Source organism: Acinonyx jubatus, chromosome C2 (genome assembly GCF_027475565.1).
Source record: "Acinonyx jubatus isolate Ajub_Pintada_27869175 chromosome C2, VMU_Ajub_asm_v1.0, whole genome shotgun sequence".
Classification (NCBI taxonomy): Eukaryota; Metazoa; Chordata; class Mammalia; order Carnivora; family Felidae; genus Acinonyx; species Acinonyx jubatus.
Window position 1 is genome coordinate 104,904,001 of NC_069384.1, and position 27,399 is coordinate 104,931,399.

The window sequence follows — 27,399 nt, forward strand, 5'->3', positions numbered from 1 at the left end:
TTAGGTCTGTGTGCTTAAAATTTCATAAGTAAAAATTTAGAAATTAGAGACTAGTAAGAAAAATAAATAGGAAGTTTATATTTTAGATCTCCCCTTTTCAAAAATAAAACTGGGAAGGCAAAAATGAAATTAAATTACTGGAAAGAGTTTATCTGAAACTGTCCCTTACATGTTTTCTCTATTAGCAGTGCCCTTTAAATTTTAATTTTCTGAGATATTATCATATTCTTCTTAGCATAAATATTATTAAAATACTTACAACAAATAATATGGTACCCAACCCAAAAATGATTCTGAATAAACTTTATTTATCTACACACAATTTTATATACACAAATTGTTTATGATTCTCTAATAGAGCAATATATAGCTAAGTACATTCTGATCAATCTCAATTAACTTTGTCATCTAAAGCAGGCAGTGTCTCAAGCACACAAGACTTTATATGCTAAACATACAAAGATTTTTATATATTTGAGACTAGAAAGAGCCTTGGAAATTATCTAGTTCATATTTCTTACTTTACATATGAACAAACTGAATCCTCTAATGGTTAGATGCCAGTACTTGGACCCAGTCCACCCAATCCTAAAACAGTGCTTCTACAGCACTCTGGCTAACTTTCCACGTAAAAACACTAAGCAAAAGTAATTTTTTCCTGGGCAGTAATATTCATACATACTCAGTCAAAAGACTATATATATATATATCCAAATCATGGAAGAGAAGTTCCTAATGATTTCCACTGGAAGCTCAAGCTTTCAGCATCTGATTTTTTTCCATTCATTCCACTGGTTACAAAAAACTTAAAAAATAAACTGAACCCATCCCCTCTTTAAAAAAATTGTGATAACTTTCCTAAATAATATGTCAATTTTCTTGTCTTTCAATTTCAAAACAATTCAATAAATACTTAATATTTGCAAGAGGAGGTGCTGAGAATACAAAGCTGAATATTCAAAGGGTAGGGTCAACAAAGAAATAAATTATATGATACAGTAAATACCAAGATTTAATACTGCAGTATATATCACTCAGTTACATCAAAATTTCAAATTTAAAAATACTAGCCACTAATAAGTCTGCAAAATATTTAAAGATGTCATTTGTTCCTTTTCTAATCTAATTATCTTTCCTTATTGTTTTTTGCAAATATCAAGTAGCATTTTCTTTAATAAAGTAACCCATTCCTTCCTCTATTGATCACTGTAAATTTCATCATAAGCTAGTTCTTTCATTCACTATAATAGAGGTAACCAAGAGCGGCAATAAAATTAAATCTGCACTGACTCCTTAAAATGCAAATTATGTAGTCCTCAAACTTCCCCTATGAATGTTTGAAATAAAATGGTAATAGTAGTAAATTCCAATATTTTGACAGGGATTTCTAGCAAAAACCAGATTCATGTGTGTATATATACACATCGTATTCACCACTAAACAAAAAGTACAAGTTGTAAAATATCATAATTTTGTTTATAAGTAAACAAAAAAGTTAAGTAATAAATGCGTAAGTATATCTGGGAAGAGAAAAAAGTATAGAAAGATGCGTACTAAATCAACACTGGATTAGTGGCAGATAAGAGAAGATACATTCATTTTTTTATCAGTTTTGACCCACTACAATGAACATGTATTACTTTATAATTTTTTAAGTGTATAGTAAAATTTTTTAAAGGGAGAGGATGTGAGTAGACAAAGTACAACATTTTCTCACAATTCACTGTAAGCATATTAGAAATGAGACACTGTTTTTAGCAATCCCAAGTTATTTACATAACTAGAAAAGTTAAGATTTTTTTATTTCTCTACAGTAATTATGATATACTTGTAGAAAGTCTGTTTCTATAAATTTTCACACACCATTTTAACATCCCATTAATAAGGAGTAAATGAAAAAAGTAAAACAGAGAGGTTGTGTGCATTGCTAGAGGTCAAACAGTAAAATCAGATTCTCCTGACTCCTCGTTCTGTGTGTGTTAAAGTTAAATATAGATGCTATGATTCTGTGGCAAATGGTAATGAGTGTGGCCAAAGATACCACTGTAACAAAGACACCCTCCATCTTAACTCCTAATGCTTTGATGGGAGAAACAGAAAACAATCCTATTGCCTCTGCTGCTAGCTGTCTCTCTCTAGTCACAGATCTTAGATCCTGAGAAAGCTGTGAAATAACTACCAGGTACCTTGTGTGATTCTTTGCAATGAAGCAGAACCTACAGTGTCCTAAACCAGAATACAAATGATAATAATAATAACACAAATAATAATAATACAATATTCAGTTACTCTGGTGGCTTCAGGAGGGACTGACTTTCAGTAATGGGAAGTTGGGGGCGGCGGGGGCAGGTGATTTAATGCGCTTAGAATATTTACTTTATTCTATAAAGCTTTAACAAGCACATGTGCATAAAAGTTAAAAAAATGAAGTTTATCTAGATTAAACATATATATGAGACTATTAGTAAGATCATGAAAATTGCAGGACATCTTGTTATCTATTTATTAATTTTTTTAAAGATAACTGGCCACCATTTTCTCCTGGGACCATTATGTCTTAAAAATGTAACAACAGATCTTTGGAAGAGAGGGGATGGAGGGAGGGTAGAAAAAGGGCCCAAGTTCATTCTGTTGGACAACTGGGTAATATTTACTAATCACTCTTTGAAGGAGCAATTTTTAATAAACTTGTAACTGATCCAAACATGTCAGAGACATGTCAGTAGCAATGGCATTGTTTCTGACTAGCATGTGAGCCAGTCCTCAGACTTAAGACCTGTAAACTGCCTAAGAAATCATGACAGTAATATGACATTAACATTTAATCCACATTAAAGGTATTTTAATTTTCACACATTCATAAGACACACTTATTTGTTAAAAGAAAAGATTTATGAAATTGATCTTCCAAAAAGAAAAACTTCATGCTGTTTTATTTCATGATCACCGTTTGAAGAAAGTGTCAGTTTTAATATGCACATTTACCCTAAACCTCAAATATATATTGGCTTAGGTAAGAAAAATAAATTAAAATGCTGGGAGGAGAGGGATCTATTATGCTGAAGTCCTTATATGAGGTAATACATATTTTTCATCAGTGTTTAATAAATATATAGACTATATCAGTAATGTCAGCGCATTTTGAGATAACTATATTCTCAAACTCATTTGGACAAATGTCAGAAACATTTTTTCAGAACACAGTGGGGAAATATTAAAATAAAACAGATATTTAAAGATGTAACAGATGGAAGACAAGTGACTTTAGAATAGGGTTTATAACTTCTGTTTGCATTTTCTAGTTCACGTTGTTTGTCAACTGAATCCTCAAAAGTATGACAATACTACATTAACTGTGTTTATCCTTGTATTAAATAAAATTATTAGTCTGTGAACTAAACTACAGCAGTTTTGTTTCCAAGTTCTATGCAAAACAACCTAAAACAAAGAGGAAAGGGCTTTTATTAGGATTAGTAGTATTATTGATGAGCAGGTATAATAGCAATGGGCCTGCCTACATTTCTGGCAAGCAGCAACTATATTCTACAAACCACTGATGGGCTAAACAAGCTATTAATGACAGTTGCTTTTCAACACTTAAAATGGTCAGACTGTGTTACCTGACCACAAGGACAAGTAGGTCATCACTCTCAAATGTTATACAATATAAGAAACATAAATGAGACCTCTGTGGGGAGAAAAAACCCACAGGTATGGCTCCAGAGTTCTTTCACTATTCAACTATTAATAGAAAGCAAATCCCACTTAAAGTAGTAAACACTTGTAACCGTTTTTACTAAAAGATTTATCACTTATTTAATTTTCTACCTAAGACTGAGCAAGGTATTATTAGTCCTAGTGTCCAGCTTTAGCCCTGAAATATAGAACTTAATATCTGGAATCAAAGAAAGGAGAAAAAAAATGGTCCCTCTGTTACTCTTGCAGAGGTAGACAACAAATTTTTGTCCTTCTATAAACCTGTGGAGTGTCCATCTGTCTGGGTTTATGAACACCAACTTATCATTTATAGGCTGCAGAATCATACTCAATGGGTATATGGGGGAAGCCTCTAGATTCTTCATCACATGCAGAGGACCTTGTTCACTGGATACAGGTCTTTCAAGTCAATGCCTTTCAATGTACCTTTCTTCCTGGTGGCCCCTGGACTAGCAGCTTTATCTCTCTCTTGGGAGCTTGCTAAATGGAGAATCTCAAGTCCCACCCCAGACCCAGAGAATCAGAACCTGAGTATAAAACAGTATTTCCAGGAGACTCATACGCACGTTCAAAACAGTGAAGGACTGACTGAAATCACATGTCCCCCCACCTCCAATTATTTGACTCTTCAGAAAAGTGAACACGGGGAGCCTTAGACACATCATAGTGATCAGGATAATTCACTTCATTCCCCGCCAAAGGGGGCACGGCACAGCAGTCCTTTCAAGTCTGAAACAACCTACAGACTATTTTGAACAAAAAAAGTGACAATTTTTCACATAGCTCAACCTAATATATTCTGATCTCAATGCCTATTCCCAGAGAAAAGGATAGCATTATTTTTATAGTTTGCTAATGAAACAATAGCTATATTGTAATCAAATGGCAACACTTTATATGTTTTCTATAATTATAAAAATTAAAATGTAGAAATCCCACTTGACTGCATTAAAAACACTCTAAACAGTAAATGTTTTAGTCCCCATTAAGTAGTTCAATAACTACTCACTGCATTATCTAGAATTTTAAAACATAAGATGGTAGAAAAATATGGAGTCAGGTCCCTCTGACATACCAGAAGGGAGCTTAGAGTTAATTTTCTACACCTTTAGGGCATCATTAATAATAATAATAAAAAAAAAAAGCCAGGAGCAACATCACCTAATAACCACCCACCTCCACTCCTTCAGCCCTTCTGTGTTAACAGACATATATTGGGATCATAACCAGAGGTCTTTAATTTGTATAGGATTCTTCACCAAATAAAAAGTATTATTTAAGTTAATTATGAAATCTAACTAAGCATAACATTATAAGCAGTGTATTCACTCATTTCTAAGTCTTTAAATAGATATGGTCACTGAGCTGTTTGAGATGTTTTGTGTTTAATTCTGCTGACAATTCCTGCAGGATTCCCATAGGAGGACTACTCAGGATTCAAAGTCTACTCAACATTGATTTCCAACATTTTCCATTATGAATTTCTCTTTGAGGTAAAAATGTTCACAGAGCCCTCCCCATCCTGATAGGAATCATAAGTTTAATACATAAACTAGAAGCACAAACAAAAAATCCCCAGTAAAACAAAGTACAACACTAAAGTGCCAAAATAGTGAACACAGATCTAGGGTTTGGTGTTACCACAGCACCAGCTAGAGGGAAGGGGCTTGAAAGTGAGTGGACTGAAGTGGCAGCCTCAGGAAGCACTGCTTCTCGGAGAAAATCAGATAAATACGTGACAGTGACAAGAAAGAAGAAAATGAGAAGAAACAAACAGCTAAACAGAAATAAAACATGCAAACCCTTTCATCCCTGCCACACCCCACCAATGGCCATTAAAGAAAGTACATTTGTTTTACTACAGAAGCAGGTACCCTTGAACTAGGAGCCCTGTCTACAAAATGTCTAGAATTTTCAAAAGAAAGGAAGAAAGGAAAGGAGGAAAGAAATCAAATCAACCCCATATAAAGCTATTACAAGAAGCAGTAAACAGAAAATGTAAATCAAAACATTTCAACAGATAAAAATTCTTCCCTTAAAATCAACCCAAAGCACAAGGCTTATTCGGACAAATAAGAAAACCGAGAACATTCAGATATTCAAAAAGTAAAAATAGATATGGAAGAAAAACGATTTCAGAAGTGAAGAATAAATTATAAGGTATCCAAGGAAGAATAAATTTGAATGAAAATTTGCTAAGAAATAGTAAATAAAACCAGGCAAACTAGTTCTTAGTTGTTGGAAAACAAAGTAAAGTAGTACAAAGACTCAAAAAGACTGAAATAAAAGATGAGCAAAGAAAGATTCTATATATAATTATATAGAAAACATGTATAACTGGAATCCCTGAAAAAGAAAACAAAACAATGGAACAGTTAATATTTAGTATTATAATCCAAAAAGTTATTTCCAGAAGTGAGAAAACTTAGGTCTACATATGAAAACAAAAACCCAAAAGTAGTCGGAAATAATCAACTTTGAGAATCATCCTAGTAAAACAAGGACAATGAAAAAAATGGCAATGTCTCAAGGCAAAAAAAAAAAAAAAAAAAAAAAAAATCAAGTAATACGCAAGGTTAAGAAAATAAGGCTAGTGCCACAAATATCAAGAGCAGGATAACATTTTCCAGAAAGTCAAGGGAAAAAACTGTAAGTCAAGGATTTTATGTCCAGTCAAACTGTCATTCAAATAGTAAAACCATAGAGAAACAGCTTAGAATGTGCAAGATCTCAAGGAATACTGTACACAGGAGGCTGTCCTGAAGAATATACTAGATGAGTTACACACAAAACAGGGGACAAGGAGGGAAACATCAGCAAACAAGCTGATGGTAAATATGCAATACGGTTAATTTTAGAGGTGATTCTAAAAAAAGGTGACAGCATGGATAGACAGACAGTATGCAAACATCACATATTCCAACAGAGTAGCAAGAATACAAGAAGAAATGGGAGGAAAATGAGGAAAGCAAAGTACAATAGGAGCACTGGCTATTACAAAGATAACAGGTGGGAAGTGAGGGATGCCATTTAAAAGGTTAAGTAGGAATAAGGGATAGTAAAAGCATTATACATTATAAAAGATATAAAGGTAACCCCTAGAAAAAAACCACAAACCTTTCTAAATTAACAATAATAATAATAATAGCTCTTCAGAGACAATTCTCCATAGGTTCTGCACACCTTATATCAGCCAATAGCCTTTCTTCAGAACTATCTTTTCAAAGATGTTTTGTATAGTAAAGTCTTGGAAGATATAGACTCCCCCTTGATTGGATCAGGCAGTTCTGCTACCAAATTAGGATACTAAAGGTAATGTTTTTCTCTTGGGCAAAGTTTGGGCCAATTTTCTGTCAGCCCCTTAAAGAATATTCCCTCAGCTACAACACAAACCCACTGTATGCACCATCACCCCTTGGTACTTGTATGTCAAAGGGAACCTATATAACCATGTATTATGTGCTACCTTTGGTGCTGTTAGTAATACAAGAGCTGTGTCTCTGACCCAGAAATCTCATGTCCTCTGCCAGCATCTATTAAAGTGTGGCAGGCATATAAGTAGGCTAAAATTTCATACCCTTAATAAAGAAGACACAAAGAGAAAAAGAAACATAGTAAATATAATGATACCCACAGTAATTAGGGAGTGATTTCCAAGACAGAGAAAAAAAAAAAAAAAGCAAAGTACAAAAAAATAAATGTGCTACATTTTGTAAGACAGAGGATATAGGAATAATACACACATATACATATATGTACATATATGCTTTATTTCACAAGAAGATGCATAAGAAGAATAAATCAGAGGTTAATAAAATTGGCCATCTATAAAGGACAGAAGAGAACAAGCTAGAAAGAAAGGGGATGACAGCTTTCTGAGAGATGTATTATGTATAGTATTTTGACTTAGTATAATATTTTGAATTTTGGAAGCATGTTAACATATCCAACCATACAGTTAAATCAACAAGAATGGGGACAAAGGCACCTAAAATTGAATACAAACAGAAACATATGCATGCAATCATATTTCAAATGAATTACCTAACTACACTCAAGGAGGAAAAGAACTCTTGAATAAACTTGAAATAAACTGTAATAAACTCTTGAAACAAATCTTGAACTCTATGAAGTTTTAACTTTCATAAGATATGATTGTAGCAATTTCAAAACTATTTTGAATGTATTACATAATTGAGCAAATGGGTAAATGTATTGGTGTTGTGAGGAGTCACAGTTCTCACTGTGAATAAAGGGAAATACAAATGTGAAATGAGGAACAACAAGGAAGAATTCTGTGCTTTGGATTGAAATTGGAGATGTTAGTCGGACTCATAATTTCTTCAAATTACCTACCTCTCAGAGCACCTGGGTGGCTCAGTCGGTTAAGGGTCCATCTCTTGGTTTTGGCTCAGGTCATGATCTCACAGTTCGTGAGATTGACTCCCACCTTGGGTTCTGCGCTGATAGCGTGGAGTCGGCTTGGGATTCTCTCCCTCCCTCTCTCTCTGCCCCTCCCCCACTTGCATACTCTCTCTCTCTCTCTTTCTCTCTCAAAATAAATGTAAAATAAACTTAAAAAAAAATACCTATCTAAGCATCTAAGTCCCAAATATCAACCTACCTACCTACCCACCCACCTATCTATTTAATCTATGACTAAAAAGTCCAAGAAGTAATGAAATCCCAGAGACAGTGGACATATCACATGTCCAGACCTTGATTCATAAATACCATTTCCCTCTAAATGAAATAGGGTAATTTGAAGAAATAGCTGATTCCATGAGTAGGACAGGGAAGGTTTCAAATGAGCCTGGAACATCTTGTTGTGCCAGAAAATAAAGAAGTGTTTTTAAAAATGATGGGGTATGTAGAAACGATCCAAAAGCCATCTTGAAAGGATACTCCCTGGACAAATCTGGGACAAGAAGCATCAAAATAAATAAGAAAAGTAATGGATAATAACCTATTTAATAAGGAGCTCCTGGGTGGCTCAGTCGGTTGAGTATCTGACTTTGGCTCAGGTCATGATCTCACTGTTCGTGGATTTGAGTCCCGTGTTGGGCTCTGTGCTGACAGCTTGGAGCCTGGAGCCTGCTATGGATTCTGTGTCTCCCTCTCTGCCCCTCCCCTGCTCACGCTCTGTCTCTGTCTGTGTCTCTCTCTCAAAGAATAAGTAAAATAAAAAAAAAATTTTTTTTTAATAAGCTATTTAATAAAATAAATATCCAAGAGTCCTTGTTCACAATAAATAGAGAAAACAAGAAATACAGGTGGGCTCTTCCTTAAAGTCGAATGCTGACTGCTAAATATGGGAGGCAGTGGTAGAAAATCTCCATTTTACAATCATCAGGCAAAAATCACCAATGGATGATGAGGCACTGACCTTCAAAGACCCTGTCTAGAACTTTCAACACACACAGGCTTTACGAGTAGCAGACAAGTTTGTGAAAAGAAAAATAAAATAGGATTGGGCAATATAGTAAAAAATTTAAGCAAAGAATGACATGCTGGACAGTTCCCAGGAGAAGGTAGCAACACAGGAAAAAAGAAATGATAGAACAAAGGCTGAATTGAGAGTTTGAGAGATTGTGACAAATCAATGAGATCAGCCCTTGAAGAGATTCCAGGGCAACACAGTCCACCTACCCTACTCTTTTCTCTCCCCACACCTTTTCCTTTCTAGTGTTACAAGAAGAGTCCATAAACACAGAATACAATAGTAGTACAACCGTGCATGTGTCCTTGTGGCAAGTATAATATGATGCATGTCATTTTTCTTAGCTTATTTATTTTTATTTTTTTATTTTTAAAAGACCTTATTTTAATGCAATCTCTACACCCAAGATCAAGAGTTGAATGCTCCACTGACTGAGCCAGCCAAGGACCCCTTTCTTAGCTTACTTAAATTTATACTTGCTTCTACCCTCTCTTAGAGCAATTTTAATTCTCTATGATAATATAAATAAATTTAAAAAAACAGAAAATTATGGAAACATAAAAAAGAAATTAATACCACCTGTGTGGAATGTTCTTAATTTTATACCATATACTTTTAAAGATCATAATCTATTGTATTTAGCTACACAGCCAATTCAAAGAAGGGCTACAAGTGCTAGGTGGTAAGGGCTGTAAGTATCTTCTCAGCTGGAAACTGAGGAGACACAAACCTACAGAGCCCATAGCTGCTAGACAGACAGGTTTCATTAATGCTCAAATAATAAATTCTTTTTTTTAATGTTTATATTTTGAGAGAGAGAGAGAGAGAGAGAGAGAGAGAGAGAGAGAGAGAGAGAGAGAGAGAATCCAAAGCAGGCTCCAGGCTTTGAGCTGTCAGCACAGAGCCCGATGTGGGGCTCGAACTCATGAACCACGAGATCATGATCTGAGCTGAAGTCGGATGCTTAACCGACTGAGCCACCAGGATGCCACCCAAATAATAAATTCTTGAGTTCACTTCCATCCTAGGCAGTTGTGAAAAATATCACTGACTTTACAGGACAGTAGTGCACAAGGCAGTATGATATGTATATAGGTGTGTGTATATAGGATATTATGTTACATGTTAATATATTCATGCTATTGTTAATAGTTCCCACTCAGTGGGTCAATTTTACAATGTCAAGCTATAGAGTCTTTTGAACAATCTAAATAAATGCATTAAAATTATCTACTTCACTACCTGTTGTATTAATCCTGCCTCTCTTATCCTAAAATACATTATCTTTGAAATATATTTGATGTGTATGACCCAGATGAAAATGAAATATAACTTAGGATCAAGAATAATTAATAATTACTCCTGACTTTAATAAGTAGCTATGTTTGATCAAAGGTTTTAAGCGTTTTTAGTTGGAAAACTCTTTCTTCAAATAAAATCTTATTTTAAAAATTTAAAAATGTACAAAATAACTAAAAGTGAAACCATTCTGATTAAAGTGGGCAGTGGCAGTCTGGAGTGCCACCTGCTTTGGGGAGCTTTCCTGGCAACCCAAGGCTGTTAGAAAACCAGTGCTGAACAAGATTATAAGTAGAGTATAAATGCATGAAATAATCACTGAAGATGAGTTCATACTAGTAAATATAAAAAAATATAAAATTTAAACTAAAAAAATTAATTATTATTTACTGAGGCATATGAAACAAGAAATATGAAGTCTTTTCAATAAATAACAATTTATAAGTGAGTATAAAAGCTCATTCTGGCACAATGGTAGCTGTTTTTCCTTATTGTAAGCCCCCAACCGATACTGGAATTTGTTTTAGATTAACATTTTTATTCTAATGTCCATATTTCCTAAATATATATGCTACTATGAAGTGACAAACTGGGATTCAGGAAATAATTTCAAATAATAACAGTGTTATTTACTTACTACTAATCTGGACAAACATATAGTTGAAATATTCTAAACAAGGTTGTTACATATAGCTTCTTAATAATTAATCTGTACTTATTAAGACCATTTTTTTAAAGTCTAGCTTTCCTCAGTTTTCTTTAGCTGTTGAAAGGAAAACTAAAAACCCCTTCCAACTCTAAAACTACTGTACGTCAAAATGAAGCTGGCTCTTGCCACTGTTTGTTTTAGTGGGAGCAAACAAAAGCACATTAATAGTTAACAAAGCTACAATATGATATAGGAATGAAGTCTCGCATTAAAAAAGTACTTAGATTGTATTTACAAAAGAATCTCTATCATTAATTATTCAACATTTGGATTTGACCAGAAACCAGAGCATGACTTTATAATGCTCTGTTTAAATGAACTACTTAATGTTGTAATGAACACTCAATGCAGTGAGCTAAATGAATTTTGGACCTGGTATAACACAACAGTTTCTCTAATTTTTTGATCAATGGATAGATTCTAAGGTTAAGTCAGTCTGAATTTCATTTGTACTTTAAAAATGTTTACTTAAACCAAAAATTCCGCATCTCAATTATTTTATATTCTAAAACGGAATGTAGTTTAAACCGATGCATTATTCATAAAGCAGAGACATCAGGAAAAACAAAGCTGTGCCCTTCTTTCAAAGCCGTTAAATTGCTAAAACATACCATATTTATGCATGCAATATTTGATTGTGTTTTTCTTAAAACACAAGCTTGTTTTTGTCAGATCAAGATATGCCAAAAATTCTACACCAAACATTTTTGTTTATAATTAAAGCAATCATCAATCCAAGGATTGTCATCCATTTTATTTCATCTCTACATCAAAAAAAAAAAAAAGTAATTTAAAAAAATTTTAAATTCCCTTGAAATGATAAGATAAATGAAAATGTAAGTGCCTTCACATAATAACAGTAAGCTGACCCTTTGGGAAATGGTTGACTTTCTCAATACAAGGTATTCAAAGCTCATTCAAAAGTGTTCATTTAGAATGCAGATATCAAAGATGATGCAAATGTTCAAGAGAAAATTAGAACTTACCAGATGTTCTAATCCAGCTTTGATGTTTCCGGATTCCCTAAAATAGAAAAATAAAAGTTCTAAATAGTTGCTAAACACTTGTCTGCTATAATTTACATTTACCTCAAATATGTTTTATAAAACCTTATGATTTTTTCATATATCTTCACTAATGTTCACAATAACACTGGTTTGAAGGACAAAACAATTTCCATCAAAAGGAAACAAATAACTTATTTACATCTAATAGTATTACCACTAAAACTGGTAATCCACTAACAGAATGTTTCAGATTTTTCAGTAAGCAGAGAACAAAAGGAACTCAAGTGTACTATTATTTTACTATTCACAAAACATCTATTTATTTCACATTAGCTCTTTCATTAGAATTTGTTTTCTCCATTTATTACAAAATGTTCATACAGATTCTATCTACCACCTAGATTCTACAATTGACATGTTACTTTTTTTTGCTTTACCAAATATCCATCCACCAATGGTTTCATTTTTATATAAAAAAATATACACATAAAGAATACGTTTGTGACTATATAGCTAAGTAACTAAATATTAACAAGTTTTTCCCTGACATTAATTTTATTAACTTAGTGCACTACAAATCAGGACCTGTTGTAATAGTAAAAAACAAAATCTCATCAAATAAGACACAAACATCAAATATCATGATATATTTTAAATATTTAACTTCTTGCTTTTCACTGTAAAAGGACTGCTGATGGAACTAAGTCACAAAGATAATTTAAATATATATTTGGTAAAATGTGGCTAATAATTGGATTTTTCCCTTGATTCTGGTTTATACTAGTTTATTAGTGACAAACGGACTTAGAATTTCTTCACTCAGACCAAGTAGTATTTTAATTCCATCATAAATACCAAGCTTTGTATTTTTAATATGAAAGTATAACTTACACTACATTGCAGAAAATAATTATGAAACATCCAACAACAATATTGCATTCATGATGTTTAATCTTTCCCTCACACCTCTTTCTTTCTCTAAAGGGGCCCCAAGTTTACTTTTCTTCTCCTTATTTCTATCTCCAATTTTCTCTGCCAAAAATATACTTATCTGTTTCCTTTGTCTTGCTACACAATCTTTCCAAATTTCCCTATCGTTTTCCCCTTCAGATCTGCTGCCTGAAAACTATACTCATGGCTTCCAACTTTTGCTCTCACTGCCTAGTCTGGCACACTGAGAATAAATTACAACATCTACTGATTAGGACTCCTCTTTAGCCATTCTCTTCTCTACTTTCTGCTTCTGGCAATCGTATCAATACTGTATATTCAACACTTAAAAATGTAAGGATTTCTGAAACTCATTCTTTGGATGCAGTCCTAATGACAAATGACAGGAATACATTGTAGAGATATTTAATTGTATACGTACATAAATAATTATTTTTAACTTTATTGTTATCAAGTTAATTCATTTACTTGAACTAGAAGTCAAATAAATATTTATGTTTTCATAAAGACATTTTCATACAGTCACTGTAACTTAAAATTTAAACAAAAAAATAATGCATATAGTGAAAAATCTGACAGTGCAATATGTGTGTGCACGCACAACAATAAAGTCTTCCTCCCACCACTGACTCCCAGTTCTTAATCAGATATTAGCTCTTTGTCTTTCTAACGATATTCTAGGTGTGTGTGTGTGTGTGTGTGTGTGTGTGCGCGTGCGCACGCGTGCATCCTTCTTCTCTGTTTTTTTTTTTAACCCAAACAGAAGCCTACTTTACTCAGTTTTATACCTTCACTTGGCAGTCTAACTTGAAGTTTGCACTATATGACAAGCATCTACTTCATTTTGTCCCCATGGCTACAATGTCACGTAATGGTTCTTATTAGAAAATAACACTGCAACAAAAGGAACAAAAACTGCTCAGATTCAAAGTACAAGTCCATAATTTACTATGAAACCACTGGGACTAGACATCCTTCATCAGAATGTTCTGGATTTTAGAAACGTAATAAGGTATAGAGAGTATACTGTATGTCATGTAACACTGGCAGCACGGTTTGAAGCAGCATCTCATCGTTGTCCACATAAATAATTGTGAAAGAAACACGAATGTCCACCCAAAGTGGGATAAACAAAGACTAGGAATAACTTCATTTCAGGGTTGGTTTTGCTATCAATTGAGTTTGCTACGAGCTCAGGGAAAACCTCCCAGTATTTTGAACTATTTGCATTTTGGGATCAAGGATAAGAAACTGTTCTTGGGGCACCTGGGTGGCTCAGTTGGTTAAGCGTACAGCTCTTAATTTCGGCTCAGGTCGTGATCTCATCATTTGTGGGATCGAGCCCCATGCCGAGCTCCATGCTGACAGCACAGAGCCTGCTCTCTCTCTCCCCCTCCTCTGCTTGTTCTCTCTCTCTCTGTCTCAAAATAAATAAACTTAAAAAAAAAAAAGTTTGGTTAGACTATTGCTTTGTTATATTTCCAAGTGATTCTTATTTAGGAAATAGGCATTTTGAATAGTACACCTGAATGAAAACGAGGGATCATCCTTGACACATGCCCTTTCCTCCACTACCAAATGTAAGCAAATGTAATCAACCACAGAGTAGAGTCTTGGCCATCTAACATCCTTAATTACCATTTTGATTTAGCTACTTCTTTCTATCCTCAGAGTACCTACTTTATTTTAGGCCATCATCTTTTCTCTCCCAGGCTACTGCAAAAGCCTCTTGATGGGTCCCGATGGCTCCTACCTTGCCCCATGTCAATTCATTCTCCGTAATACAGCAAGATCTTCCTAAAATGTAAGCTTGATCATGTCATTCCCTTTTTAAAAGCCACAATATCCTACTCCACTCTAGTTCACTTATTCCCTCTGTCATCTTGCCAAAGCTACATCACAAAGACTGTGACAGCAATAGCCATAAGAAATTATTACCCTGGCTTCCCTTACCACTAAACCACTTGCTCTCTCCACCTGAAATACTCCTCTTCTAGTCTTTCCTTACCTAGCTTAAAAACAAAAACAAAACAAAACAAAACAACAACAACAAAATATCCCTAAGGACTCAATCCATACTGGCAAGGAAACGTTTTCCCTTCCTCACAAAAAAACTAATCAACTCTTCCCATGTGTTCTCATCACATAATTTACCTCACTTTACTATTAATACCTATTTACTTTCCCACTGACACCACTAAAATGTCCCAATGACACCCTGAGAACATGGATTGCATCTGTAAAATTTTTATATCCCAGCACCCAATACAGTGCCTGCATCGGAGTATGTATTCAACTAATAAGGATCTGACATCTAAACACGAAGACAAGGTTGAATGGAGAATCAGTAGCAACCAGTTCAGGTCCCTGAGAGGTTCTACCCGGCCCTACTCTATCTCCACTCCACACAAGAGAGCAAGGCCAACTGCAACAGTGAGCAGTTGTGTGGGAAAGTAGTGTTAAGAGTTGTTTGTACGTGTGTGGTGTGTGGTTGTTTTGTTTTGGTTTGTTCTATTTTGGTTTTGAAGGAGTATGAGGACACTATGGAAAATGTAGCTGACAGAAGCCAGAGTACAATGCTAGAGGCTTCACACACTAGTTTTTAAATTATCCCAGAAAAGCACACGTCAGATCTGAGATTTTACCCCTCTAAAGTTATTAGCCAAGGCAGCTGATTGTTGCAAAGAAATAAGAGAAGTCCATAAGGTAAACTGTATGACCTCTGAGGGGAATAAGCACAGGAATAAAAAAAACAACAAATGAGCAACCTCATCCAGAGGAAAAAAGAACAAACTGGGCAAGAGTATACTGTAAGCATACTAACATCTTTACAGATAAAAGGTTTTTGGAAACTGAATACCAAAATAAACAGTTATGAAGAAGAATCAATATGAGATAGCGGGTACTAAAAATACAGGAGTTTGAGGGGGTGCCTGGGTAGCTCAGTCTAAGGCTAAGTCTCTAACTTAGGCTCAGGTCATAATCTCACAGTTCATGAGTTTGAGCCTGGGGTTGGGTTCTCTGCTGTCAGCGCAGAGCCCAATTCAGATCTTTGCGCTCCCTCTTTCTCTGCCCACGCCCTGCTCATGCTTCTTCTCAAAAATAAATAAATATTAAAAATACATATATTTCAAAAATACAGTTGTTTGAAATAAAGAACTCCGAGGACAAGTTGAAAGCATAATAGCTACAGAGAATAAGCTGATGACCTGGTACACTGGGTGGAGCTCTCCCAGAAGGCACAGGAAAGGGATGAAAAGACAGAACAAATAAGAGATAAGAATATAAGTGTCAACATCTATATAATATGGGAACCCTAGAATGAAAGCAAAGGCAAAATAGGAGAGAAAATATATTTGAAGAAATAATGACAAAAAATTCCCAGATATAAAATCTTAGACTGAAAGGGTACAAAGAGTAGTGAACAGGCTAGTTCAGAGAAAATCCACAGCAAAGCATAATATAAGGATAATTAAGACTGCTATAGATCAAGAACAAAGGCTAAAGCTTCCAGAAAGAAAAAGCATACCTCTCCATACAGGAAGAGTAACACTGACATCAAATGTCTCAACACTACTGCTGGAGTATAAAGTATGGAGTATGAACTTCCAAGACAAAGTGTTAAAGGAAAAGGACTGTGAACCTGTAATTTTGATACTGCTAATAGTTATTATTTAAATTGAAGAAAAAATAAATTCTCAGCATGCAAGCTTTCAGGAAATTCACTACACAAAGACATTATTTGAAAGAAGTTCTAAAGAATGTAACACAGTAAGAAGACAAGTAAATTCAGGATGAAGCAACCAGACAAGGCAAGTAAAGGTTGGATTAGAACATAGTAATTATTGTATTCTAAGCAATTAGTAACTACAAAGAAAACTAAAGAAAGTTCATCCAAATGAGGTGGAAACAAAATGCCAGAGAAGATTCTCAGATTGGGTAAGAAACAAAATCCAGCAATGTGTCATTTACAAGATATACATAAAACAAAAGGATTCAGAAAAGTTTCCAAAAAAGGGAGAGTAAAAGATATAACCAGGCAAATTTGAACCAAAAGAAAACTGGGGTAGTAAGTTTCATGACAAAATATATTTAAGCAACTCCTCCTCCAAATAACATACCTACATATATATCTTTTGAGATATATATGGAAAAGGACATTCTATTCTAGTAAAAGACATAATAGATTAAGAAATGTTTATTTATGTCCAGAAGGTTTACATATTCCTAAAATTTAATATGTATCATAGATTGCGACACCAAAATTTCAACAAGTTTTCTATGAAAATCAATTTTCTTTAGTCTTACTTTGGGCAGAAAGACAAGGAAAAGTGGCCACCTCAAAAAAACACAAATAAAACATCATGAGTACATAAACTCTACACAAGACAGCATGATATATAACCCTGGCTTCAGAAGCAGAATACCTAAACTCAAATTTAAGCTGTACTACAAAACAGTTGCATGAGCTTGGTAACAATCCAACTTCTCTGAGCTAAGACTGTCCACCAATGATATGAAGACTCTGTTAACACTTGCCTTACTAATGCAGACGGGGGCTGTGAAAAAAGAAGATAATACATATGAAGGAACACTATAAACTGTAACGTACTACAGAAATCTGTTTTTATAATACATATTTAAATACAAGTCTTAAAGTGGCTCCAAAAGTCTTAATAAAATTTTTTTAAATAGAGAGGCAAGATCCAAGACATTGACATAGGGATCTTGCAACAAATGGTATAAACTCTGTCCTCTTTAGTGGTCTGTCTCTTGGGTTGTCCCTGTCATGACTTCATCAATATTTGTGCAACTCCTTTTGCCCTGTGCTGAAAGCAGACTTAATTCAATTATAGGTCTCAAAACTGATAAAATGGTCTTGAAGTGGAAAATGGGAAGAAATTATTGGCAAATGAATAAAGATTTGTATCGAACTAACACACAGGAGTACAGCAGGTCTTTTTTTAATCATTCCCTGTCTTAAATCTTCTGGGAACCATGAGTTTCCCTTCCCCTCATGCAGCACATCGATTTCTGAATTAGACTGCAATATTAAATAATTAATATACTTGCCATGATTGATGTTTTGCATTAGTTGAATATTAGGTTATCAATCAAAATCCACTTGGTTTAATGTAATAATATTGAAAAAGTGTCACGGGCTGTTCATCCAATTTGTAGTTGAGGCAGCACAGATAGTAATGTTGACACTACACGAGGCTCTAAAGCAGGAAATGCAGTACTGGGCTCAACATGTATGAGGCAGACATTTTGAAACTAACTGGGATGAGGCTGAGGTTGTCCTAAATAAACCTGGTGGCACCTGTCAGCTCCAATATTAGGTCTCTTTTGAGCATAAAGATGCCATGCATCAATCATACCATGGCAGGCAAGAAAAAATTTAAAAAGAAGGATACTAATTTAACTTTGTGGCACACATTTCATTATTTTGCCAAAGGAAGCATGTTCTAAATCCAGAAGCTGTTGTTATGTTAAAGCTTATAGCCTCTCAGGAAATATCTAAACAAACAAAGATTTTTTTAGAACTAGGAACAATGTTACACCAAAGTGATAATCCAGGTTTTATAATGGTCTAAGGGAATCAGGTCAAAGAGTCACAATTAACAATAGTATTTGTGAAAAACTCTATTCCTTCTGATGAAGGCATTCTTCCTTATTCTTCATATTTTGCACGTATATTTGCAAAATATAAGTTTAAATTTTTAAAAAGTACTTGCTTGTCCCAGTAAAAGTAAATGATTTTTCTCATTCCTTATTACATCTGAAATCTATTATGGATTTGTTTATAAAAGTAACAGTTTGGGGTGGGAGGGAGGGGAGGGTGGGTGATGGGTATTGAAGAGGGCATCTTTTGGGATGAGCACTGGGTGTTGTATGGAAACCAATTTGACAATAAATTTCATATATTAAAAAAAAAAAAGCTCAAATATATGACTATAAAAAAAAGTAACAGTTTAAAAATAAATTAAATAAATAAAAGACATCCAAAGAAAAGTGACTCTTTTAGGTGGAGAGTAGAAAAGTTAACAAAATAAATATAAATCAAAGCCATTTCATAAGGCAAGCCAAAATCCAGTGGGTATTTAGTTATAAAATACTCAGAAACCATAATGAAGGTAACTAACTAAAGTAGCACTAAGTATCATTTCACTGAACAAGTCTTTAAGAAATAAAAGATTAAATATATTTATGTATTATCCCATATAAAATGTACACAAACATTATAGAAAACAGAGTAATTCCTAAATAAAAAATTTTACAGGTTTTTTTGTCATGAACTAAGTATATTATCCACTTCTAAAAGATTACTGTGCTGTAGTTTCCTATAGTTATATGATGAGAGTCTTATCACAATTTATATCTCTTTCATAAAGCAAAAATCTACATGAGGTTTTTGTCTTTTTTTTAATGTAATGGCAGACAAGGTTTTTAAAATCCTGACTTACAAATAAAAAAAAAAATCTATATCTCCCATCTCAAATAATCACTAATAATTTTACATGTGTATGTCATGTATCAAATGTTATTAACAAAAAATTTAGTAATATATATTAATCTAAGAAAACCATGGGTTCAAATTCCAACTCCACTACTTACTAAATAACTTTGTCAAGTTATGGATCTTCTCTAGTTTTTTCATTCTTAAATTCAAATAAAGGATTAAAAAAAGAATCAGCATGTATATAGAAGTTACTCAGTAAAGACTGATTCAATATGACAGACCAATAATGAACCAATGAGTGCATTCCACTTTCAAAATCAAGAAATATCTTTATAGATGTTAGCTTTTTAAAAAATTTTTTTTAAATGTTTATTTATTTTTGAGAAAGACAGTGTGATGAGAAAGGGGCAACGGGAGGGGGAGACACAGAATCCGAAGCAGGCTCCAGGCTCTCAGCTGTCAGCACAGAGCCCGATGCGGGGCTTGAACCCACAAACCGCAAGATCATGCATGACCTGAGCCTAGTCCAACGCTCAACTGACTGAGCCACCCAGGCGCCCCTTACAGATGTTAGCTTTTTAAATCACCTCAAAATCTGTTCCAACTGTAATACCTATAAATGAAAGTCAGTCTACTTTTCAAATAACAAATACATATAAAAAGCTTAGCCCAATGGCTAGCACACAATGCTAGCATACAATAAAAATACCATGTATATCCCGATACAAGCACATTCTAACCTGATCTCTTTGAAAGGAGCAGAATGATAAAGTGTATTGAAAAAGTAAACAAAAATAATTTCTCAATTACCTGATGTTTTTTACATTTTAATCCCAATAAGAAACATACAGAATATCAGCTCTAAGTTCCAAAAAGATCTTTCCGGAATTCTCAATTTCAACTTACCAGTTTGGTTAGAATTCTTAGCATTTTTCTCCTGATTGGAGAATAACTTACATATCACTGGCTCAAAATGTATATTCTTATGTTACTGCAGTTCAGTATTTTTTACAAGTAAGTTTTTATCTCCTATTTGCAATAAATTATGCTCTAGAACTTACAAATCATTTGCACAAACAACTGTAGCATGGTTACTGAATTTTAAATGTACTATTCTTTTTTCAAGATTCTTTAGTTAGTTTTACAAGTATAAGTGAGCATCCAGTCAACATATTAAACAGCTGAGGACTTAAGATACACACTGAGCTTACTGTGACGGGAAGGTGAACACTTAAGTTGGTATGTGTCAATTAAGCCATTTACTGTCACTCACATAAACAGGTTCTAAAGTTCACAGAAATGGTATACAAAGGAAAGAAAAGAGATTTCAATGTTTTTGCAGTTGTGTGTGTTCTAGAGAACAGTTTCAGAGGAAGGAAAACTAAGAGAATTCATCATTAATATATCTGATCTAAAGAACTGCTAAAGGAATACTTCAGATACAAGAGAAATTATACTAGAAAGAGACTTGGAACAGCAAGAGTGAACAAGAGAAATAAATTTACTGAGCACCCTTATACCTATCTCCATAATAAATTCTGAGTAGATATAAAATAACAATAACATAACCAAACATCATCAACCAAAAAAAAGTACAAGTATTAAGATAATTTATCTATGCCTTAGATATTTAAAACTGTTTTGTCAAACCAAGAGTGTTACACAAAATAGCTAATGTCCATGCAAGGTAGGAGAATGCATGTGAACATGCTACCTTTCTGCTATTTCTCACATGCAGGATTAACATTCCTAGTCAATGACAATCCTCTTTCTCACTGAGACCAGCTGTAGCTCAAGAATCTTTCTCAAGATGGTGCTCTAAGGAGTCACTACCATTTGTCTTGAGTTAGCAGGTGAGATGCAACCCATTCACCACAACCCCCTTCAATCCATGTTCTTGATCTAGCCCAAGAGAAGTTCAGAAAAAGGAGAAATTGCCATATGTATCATAGTCGTTGGAAAATATTTCAAAGAGGTGGGTAATTTTAGCAGTATCCTGAAGGACTGGTTGCATGTGAGCAGACTGGGTAAGTAGAAAAGAAGAGGCAGGGAGAGTGAGCTCAAAGGCCCCACATAACCTGGTAGAGGTCAAGTAAGGAGAGTATCCAGCCCAGAATAGGTGCAAGAAAAATATTACTTACAGTCTTTAATTTTAAATAATTGTTATTTTGTAAGTTTTCAGGGCCATCATGTACAATTGTGCACGTTGTTCATGAGAGAGGAAAAAAGGGAAAGAAACGGCAGTGGCAGCTAAAAGCTACATACAGTAAAACCTTGGTTTGCGAGCATAATTCATTCAGGAAACATGTTTACAATCCAAAGCACTTGTATATCAAAGCGAATTTCCCCATAAGAAATAATGGAAATTCATATGATTCATTCCACAATCCAAAAATATTCATATAAAAATGATTACAATACTGTAATGTAATATAAAGTAATAAAGACAATACAAAATATAAAGAAAAATAAATTAACCTGCATTTATCTGTGAAAACCTTCGTGGCTGGTGTGAGGGAGACGAGAAAGAGGAGGGTTACTATGTAGGATGACTTTCACTATCACTAACAGAATCACTGCTATCTGAATGGCTGAATGGAATCTTCTCTGCATGGGGGCCACTGTATACCCTCACACAGATGTTCACGACAGTACAGTATTAATAAACTCTTGTCATATACTGTATTTAATTTAACTGGCAATAAGGCAGCAAGGGCAAGGGTCTATATCTGCAGGCAGCCTGACTTAGAATGAAGCAAAGCCTTTTGTACGGAAAAGCAAAGAACTGTCCATAGGTGCTTTGAAGTGACAAAAAACACACTAGTGCCAGTTGTGGGCACCTTCCAATGTTCTGAAAAATCACTGATTTCTGCCAAACACCATGGGCTGAGACCGAGCATCTGAGCATGGGAGAGGATCACCCACAATCCCGCAGTGAGAGAGTGGGGGGGTGGAGAGAGAGGGAGAGAGAGGGAGCAAGAGGGAGGGAGAGGGAGAGAGAGAGAGAAGAACCATTAGCTCAGTTGCAATCATGTGACATTCGGCATCACAGACTACTTACATTGCAAGACATCACTCGTTTATCAAGTTATAATTTATTAGAGGGGCTCCTGGGTGGCTCAGTTGGTTAAGCATCTGACCTCGGTTCAAGTCATGATCTGGCTCCTGAGTTCGAGCCCTGGGTTGGGCTCTGTGCTGACAGCTCAGAGCCTGGAGCCTGCTTTGGATTCTGTGTCTCCCTCTCCCTCCCTCACTCTCTCTCCCTCCCTCCCTCTCTCTCTCTCTCTCTCTCTCTCTCTCTTTCAAAAATAAATAAACATTAAAAAACAACTTTATTAGAAATGTTTGATGTCTTCCAGAACACTTGCAGTACAAGTTACTCACAATCCAAGGTTTTACTGTACACCCAAGCAGTGTATCCTGGTGTGGTACCACATCCACAGGAAGAAGGGACATCATTTTGTAATATGCACAAAGGTGTCATATGGGCTAGCAGTAGCCCTCTAAAAAACAAATGTTTATTGTAGAAAAATTCAAAATCACATCTGGTTCCAATGAAGGAAAAAACAAAGATCACCTGAAATCCCATTAGCCAACATATTATCTCAAAATGTTTTATATTTTTCCTCCATTCTTACGCATATGCACAAATACACCAATTTTTGTCTTACAAAAATGGGATCATCAGGGCGCCTGTGTGGCTCAGTCAGTTGAATGTCTGACTCTCTTTTTTTGTTTATTTTTGAGAGAGAGAGAGAGAGAGAGAGAGAGAGAGAGAGAGAGAGAAAGGCAGAGCATGAGCGGAGGAGGGACAGAGAAAGAGGGAGACACAGAGTCCAAAGCAGGCTCCAGGCTCTGAGCTATCAGCACAGAGCCTGATGCGGGGCTTGAACTCACAGAACTGTGAGATCATTATCTGAGCCAAAGTCGGACGCTTAAGCGACTGAGCCACCCCAGCACCCCAAACTTCTGACTCTTGATTTTGTCTCAGGTCATGATCTCAGGGTCATGGAATTGAGCCCCACGTCCAGCTGAGTGTGGAGTCTGCTTAAGATTCTCTCTCTCCCTCTGCCCCTCTCCCCTGCTCTCTTAAAAAAAAAAAAAAAAAAAAAAGGATCATCATTGATTGTCTTCTGTGTAGCTTCAATTATTTCACTACTTAATTACATATTATAAACAGCTTCTCAGGTGTTAACAAATGTATTTACATATAATTTTTTTTCTGCTAACCTACCATTCTGCTCATAGATGCACAATAAGTTAATTTATCTATTACTGTTGGACATTTGGTTTGTTTCAGATTTCTTATTCTAAATAAAACTGAGGTATAAAAATAGAATAACTGATCATTACATTTAAAAATCACTTGTAGGGGCACCTGGGTGGCTCAGTCGGTTAAGCTGCTGACTTCGGCTCAGGTCATGATCTCACGGTCCGTGAGTTCGAGCCCCGCGTCAGGCTCTGTGTTGACAGCTCAGAGCCTGGAGCCTGTTTCAGATTCTGTGTCTCCCTCTCTCTGACCCTCCCCTGTTCATGCTCTGTCTCTCTCTGTCTCAAAAATAAATAAACGTTAAAAAAAAAATTTAAAAATCACTTGTGAATTTTATGTAATGTTAATTTCACCTGAAGGAATGGGGTTAAATAATTCTTAAAAGGGGAAATAAACCAGTATATTTCATCTCTGTTCTTAAATCTAAATAATTTAAACTTACATATTTATTATATTTATATAAACATAAAGTTTATATAAATATAAACTATAAATTTATAAAATTTTATACAAAAATATAAATATATTTATGTAAATATAAACTTGTATTTAAATATAACTTAAACTTTCATTATTATTTATAATATTTTAAATTTAAATACAATTAAAAATAAACTTCTAAATAAACTAAATAAAATAAACTTGGACTTAAAAAAGTCCATTATCATAAAATTGTGTCCCAACAACTTCATAAAACCAATATCTAACTATATGGAATACAGAGTCAATAATCCTAAATAAAAGGTAACAAATACATATAAGTATTCTATTAATGTCTTCAGTTGCTAAAATTGAGAGAAAATGCAACATGCGTATATTTTTTCCTGAGAAAAGCAAATTTTCAGTAACTCAGAAACTAATGTTTCAAGTATTAATGTCCTTTTTTTTTTTTAAGTTTATTTATTTATTTTTGAGAGAGAGAGCGGGTGAGCACACAAGCAGGAGAGGGCAGAGAGAGAGGGAGACACAGAATCTGAAGCAGGCTCCAGGCTCTCAGCTTACAGCTCAGAGCCTGATATGGGGGCTCGAACCCATGAACTGCAAGATCATGACCTGGGCCCAAGGCAGATGCTCAACCAACAGAGCCACCCAGGTGCCCCAAGTATTAACATCTTTTGATGCTTTTTGTCTTCCCTCTGATGTTCTCCTGTGTAACTACCCTGATACTCTAGCAGGAAACACAAATCTAAGGTGTGACTTCAAGCAGGTTAAGTACCCAATAGTGCTAGGAAATAAAACTCCCAAAATTCTTTCTTTGTTTAATGAATAAAAATACTCAGTCTAGAATTCATGGTTCTTGCTCAAATCACACAATTTTCCATTTCCTAGAGACTTCTTTGCACTTAATCTTTGATCATGTTATTTGTCTAAGTAAACCAATCTTCTCATAAATTCTACCTCTGAGGAAATATGAAATAGTATGTGCCAAGCACTGTGGTAAGTGCTTTACAGAAATTAGCTCATTTAATTCTTATAAATTAAGTATAAAACTACTTAGATGAGATCACTGAGGCTGAGAGAGGCTAGGTAGATCACACAGTACAACTCCATCAGCGACTAAAATGTAGATTTGAAACCAAGCAGCCCGAGTTCATTGCCCAAATTTTAATCAAGAGAGAATTTATTACCGTCAATCTCTAAACAATAACCTCAACAAGGAAACAAGATTCTACAGTATTCTCCTACTCCTTAATTGGAACCATGATTGGGAAGGAGACTACAAAGGGGTGAGGATTTAAGGAAAAATGAACACTGACCCTTACTGACTGGCTAATATCTGCCAGGTGCTAAGCTTACTCATCTATTTAAAATCTCATTAAATTCTCACAATATTCACAAAAAGAAAAATATCAGAGTGCACAAATCTTCAAGATAAAACTAAATGTCATTTTTTACCTAGCAAACAAAGATGAAAACGAATGACAATGTTTCCAGTGTTAGCAACAGTGTGAAGAATCAGGTATGCTTATATCCTACTGACAAGAACAAAAAATAATGCAAGTTTTCCAGAGGGAAATTGAAAAATTTCAAATTCTCAATAATACACATAAAACCTTTGACCTAATGGTTGACTTCTTTGGGTTTATCTCAGTGATACATTCATCAGAATGTTTTAAAATCTCAATTCAAGTTAGTTAACATACGGTGTAGTCTTGGTTTCAGGAATAGAACCCAGTGATTCATCTCTTCTAACATACAATACCCAGTGCTCATCCTGAAAAGTGTCCTCCTCAATGTCCATCACCTAATTAACCCATCCCTCCACCCACTCCACCTCCCCTCGAGCAAGTCTCAGTTTGTTCTCTGTATTTGAGTCTCTTATGGTTTGCCTCCCTCTCCGTTTTTATCTTATTTTTCCTTCCCTTCCCCCATGTCCATGTTCATCTGTTATGTTTCTTAAATTCCATGAGTGAAATGATATAATATTGGTCTTTCTCTGAGTGGCATTTCACTTAGCATAATACACTCTAGTTCCATCCATATTGTTACAAGATTTCATTCTTTTTAATCTCCAAGTAGTATCGCATTATATATACCACATCTTCTTTATCCATTCATCAGTCGATGGACATTTGGGCTCTTTCCATAATTTGGCTATTGTCAATAGTGTGCTGTAAACATTGGGGTGCATCTGCCCCTTTGAATCAGCACTCCTATATCCTTTGGATAAATACCTAGTGGTGCAATTGCTGGGTCATAGGGTAGTTCTATTTTTAAGTTTTTGAGGAACCTCCATACTGTTTTCCAGAGTGGCTGCACCAGTTTGCATTCCCACCAACACAGCAAAAGGGTTCTCCTTTCTCCATATCCTTGCAAACATCTGTTGTTTCCTGAGTTGTTAATTTTGGCCATTCTGACAGGTGTGAGGTGGTATCTCATTGTGGTTTTGATTTGTATTTCCCTGACCATGAGTGATACTGAACATCTTTTCATGTGTCTGTTAGCTATCTGGATGTCTTCTTTGGAAAATTGTCTATTCATGTCTTCTGCCCATTTCTTCAATGAATTGTTTTTTGAGGTGTTGAGTTTGGTAAGTTCTTTATAGATTTTGGATACCAACCCTTTATCTGATACATCATTTGCAAATATCATCTCCCATTCCATCGGTTGCCTTTTGGTTTTGTTGATTGTTTCCTTCACTATGCAGAAGGTTTTAATTCTGATGAGGTCCCAACAGTTCATTTTTGCTTTTGTTTCCCTTGCCTCTGGAGACATGTCAAGTAAGAAGCTGCTGCAGCTGAGGTCAAAGAGGTTGCTGCCTGTTTCTCCTGTAGGATTTTGATGGTTTCCTGTCTCACATTTAGGTCTTTCATCCAGTTTGAATTTATTTTTGTGTATGGTATACGAAAGTGGTCCAGATTTCCCAGCACCATTTGCTGAAGAGACTGTCTTTTCTTCCACTGGATACACTTTCCTGCTTTGTCCAAGATAAGTTGGCCATATATTTGTGGGTCCATTTCTGGCTTCTCTATTCTATTCCATCGATCTATGCGTCTGTTTTTGTGCCAGTTCCATACTATCTTGATGATTACAGCTTTGTAA

General features: G+C 34.9%; 1 protein-coding gene across 1 annotated transcript in view; it reads right to left on the reverse strand.

Annotated features, from left to right (window-relative positions):
* RSRC1 (arginine and serine rich coiled-coil 1) overlaps positions 1–27,399 on the reverse strand; it is a 414,930-nt gene that overhangs the window by 205,288 nt on the left and 182,243 nt on the right. The window contains exon 5 of the mRNA XM_053221270.1: positions 12,152–12,188. Coding sequence (XP_053077245.1) covers positions 12,152–12,188 — 37 coding nt within the window. The remainder of the gene's footprint in view (positions 1–12,151; positions 12,189–27,399) is intronic.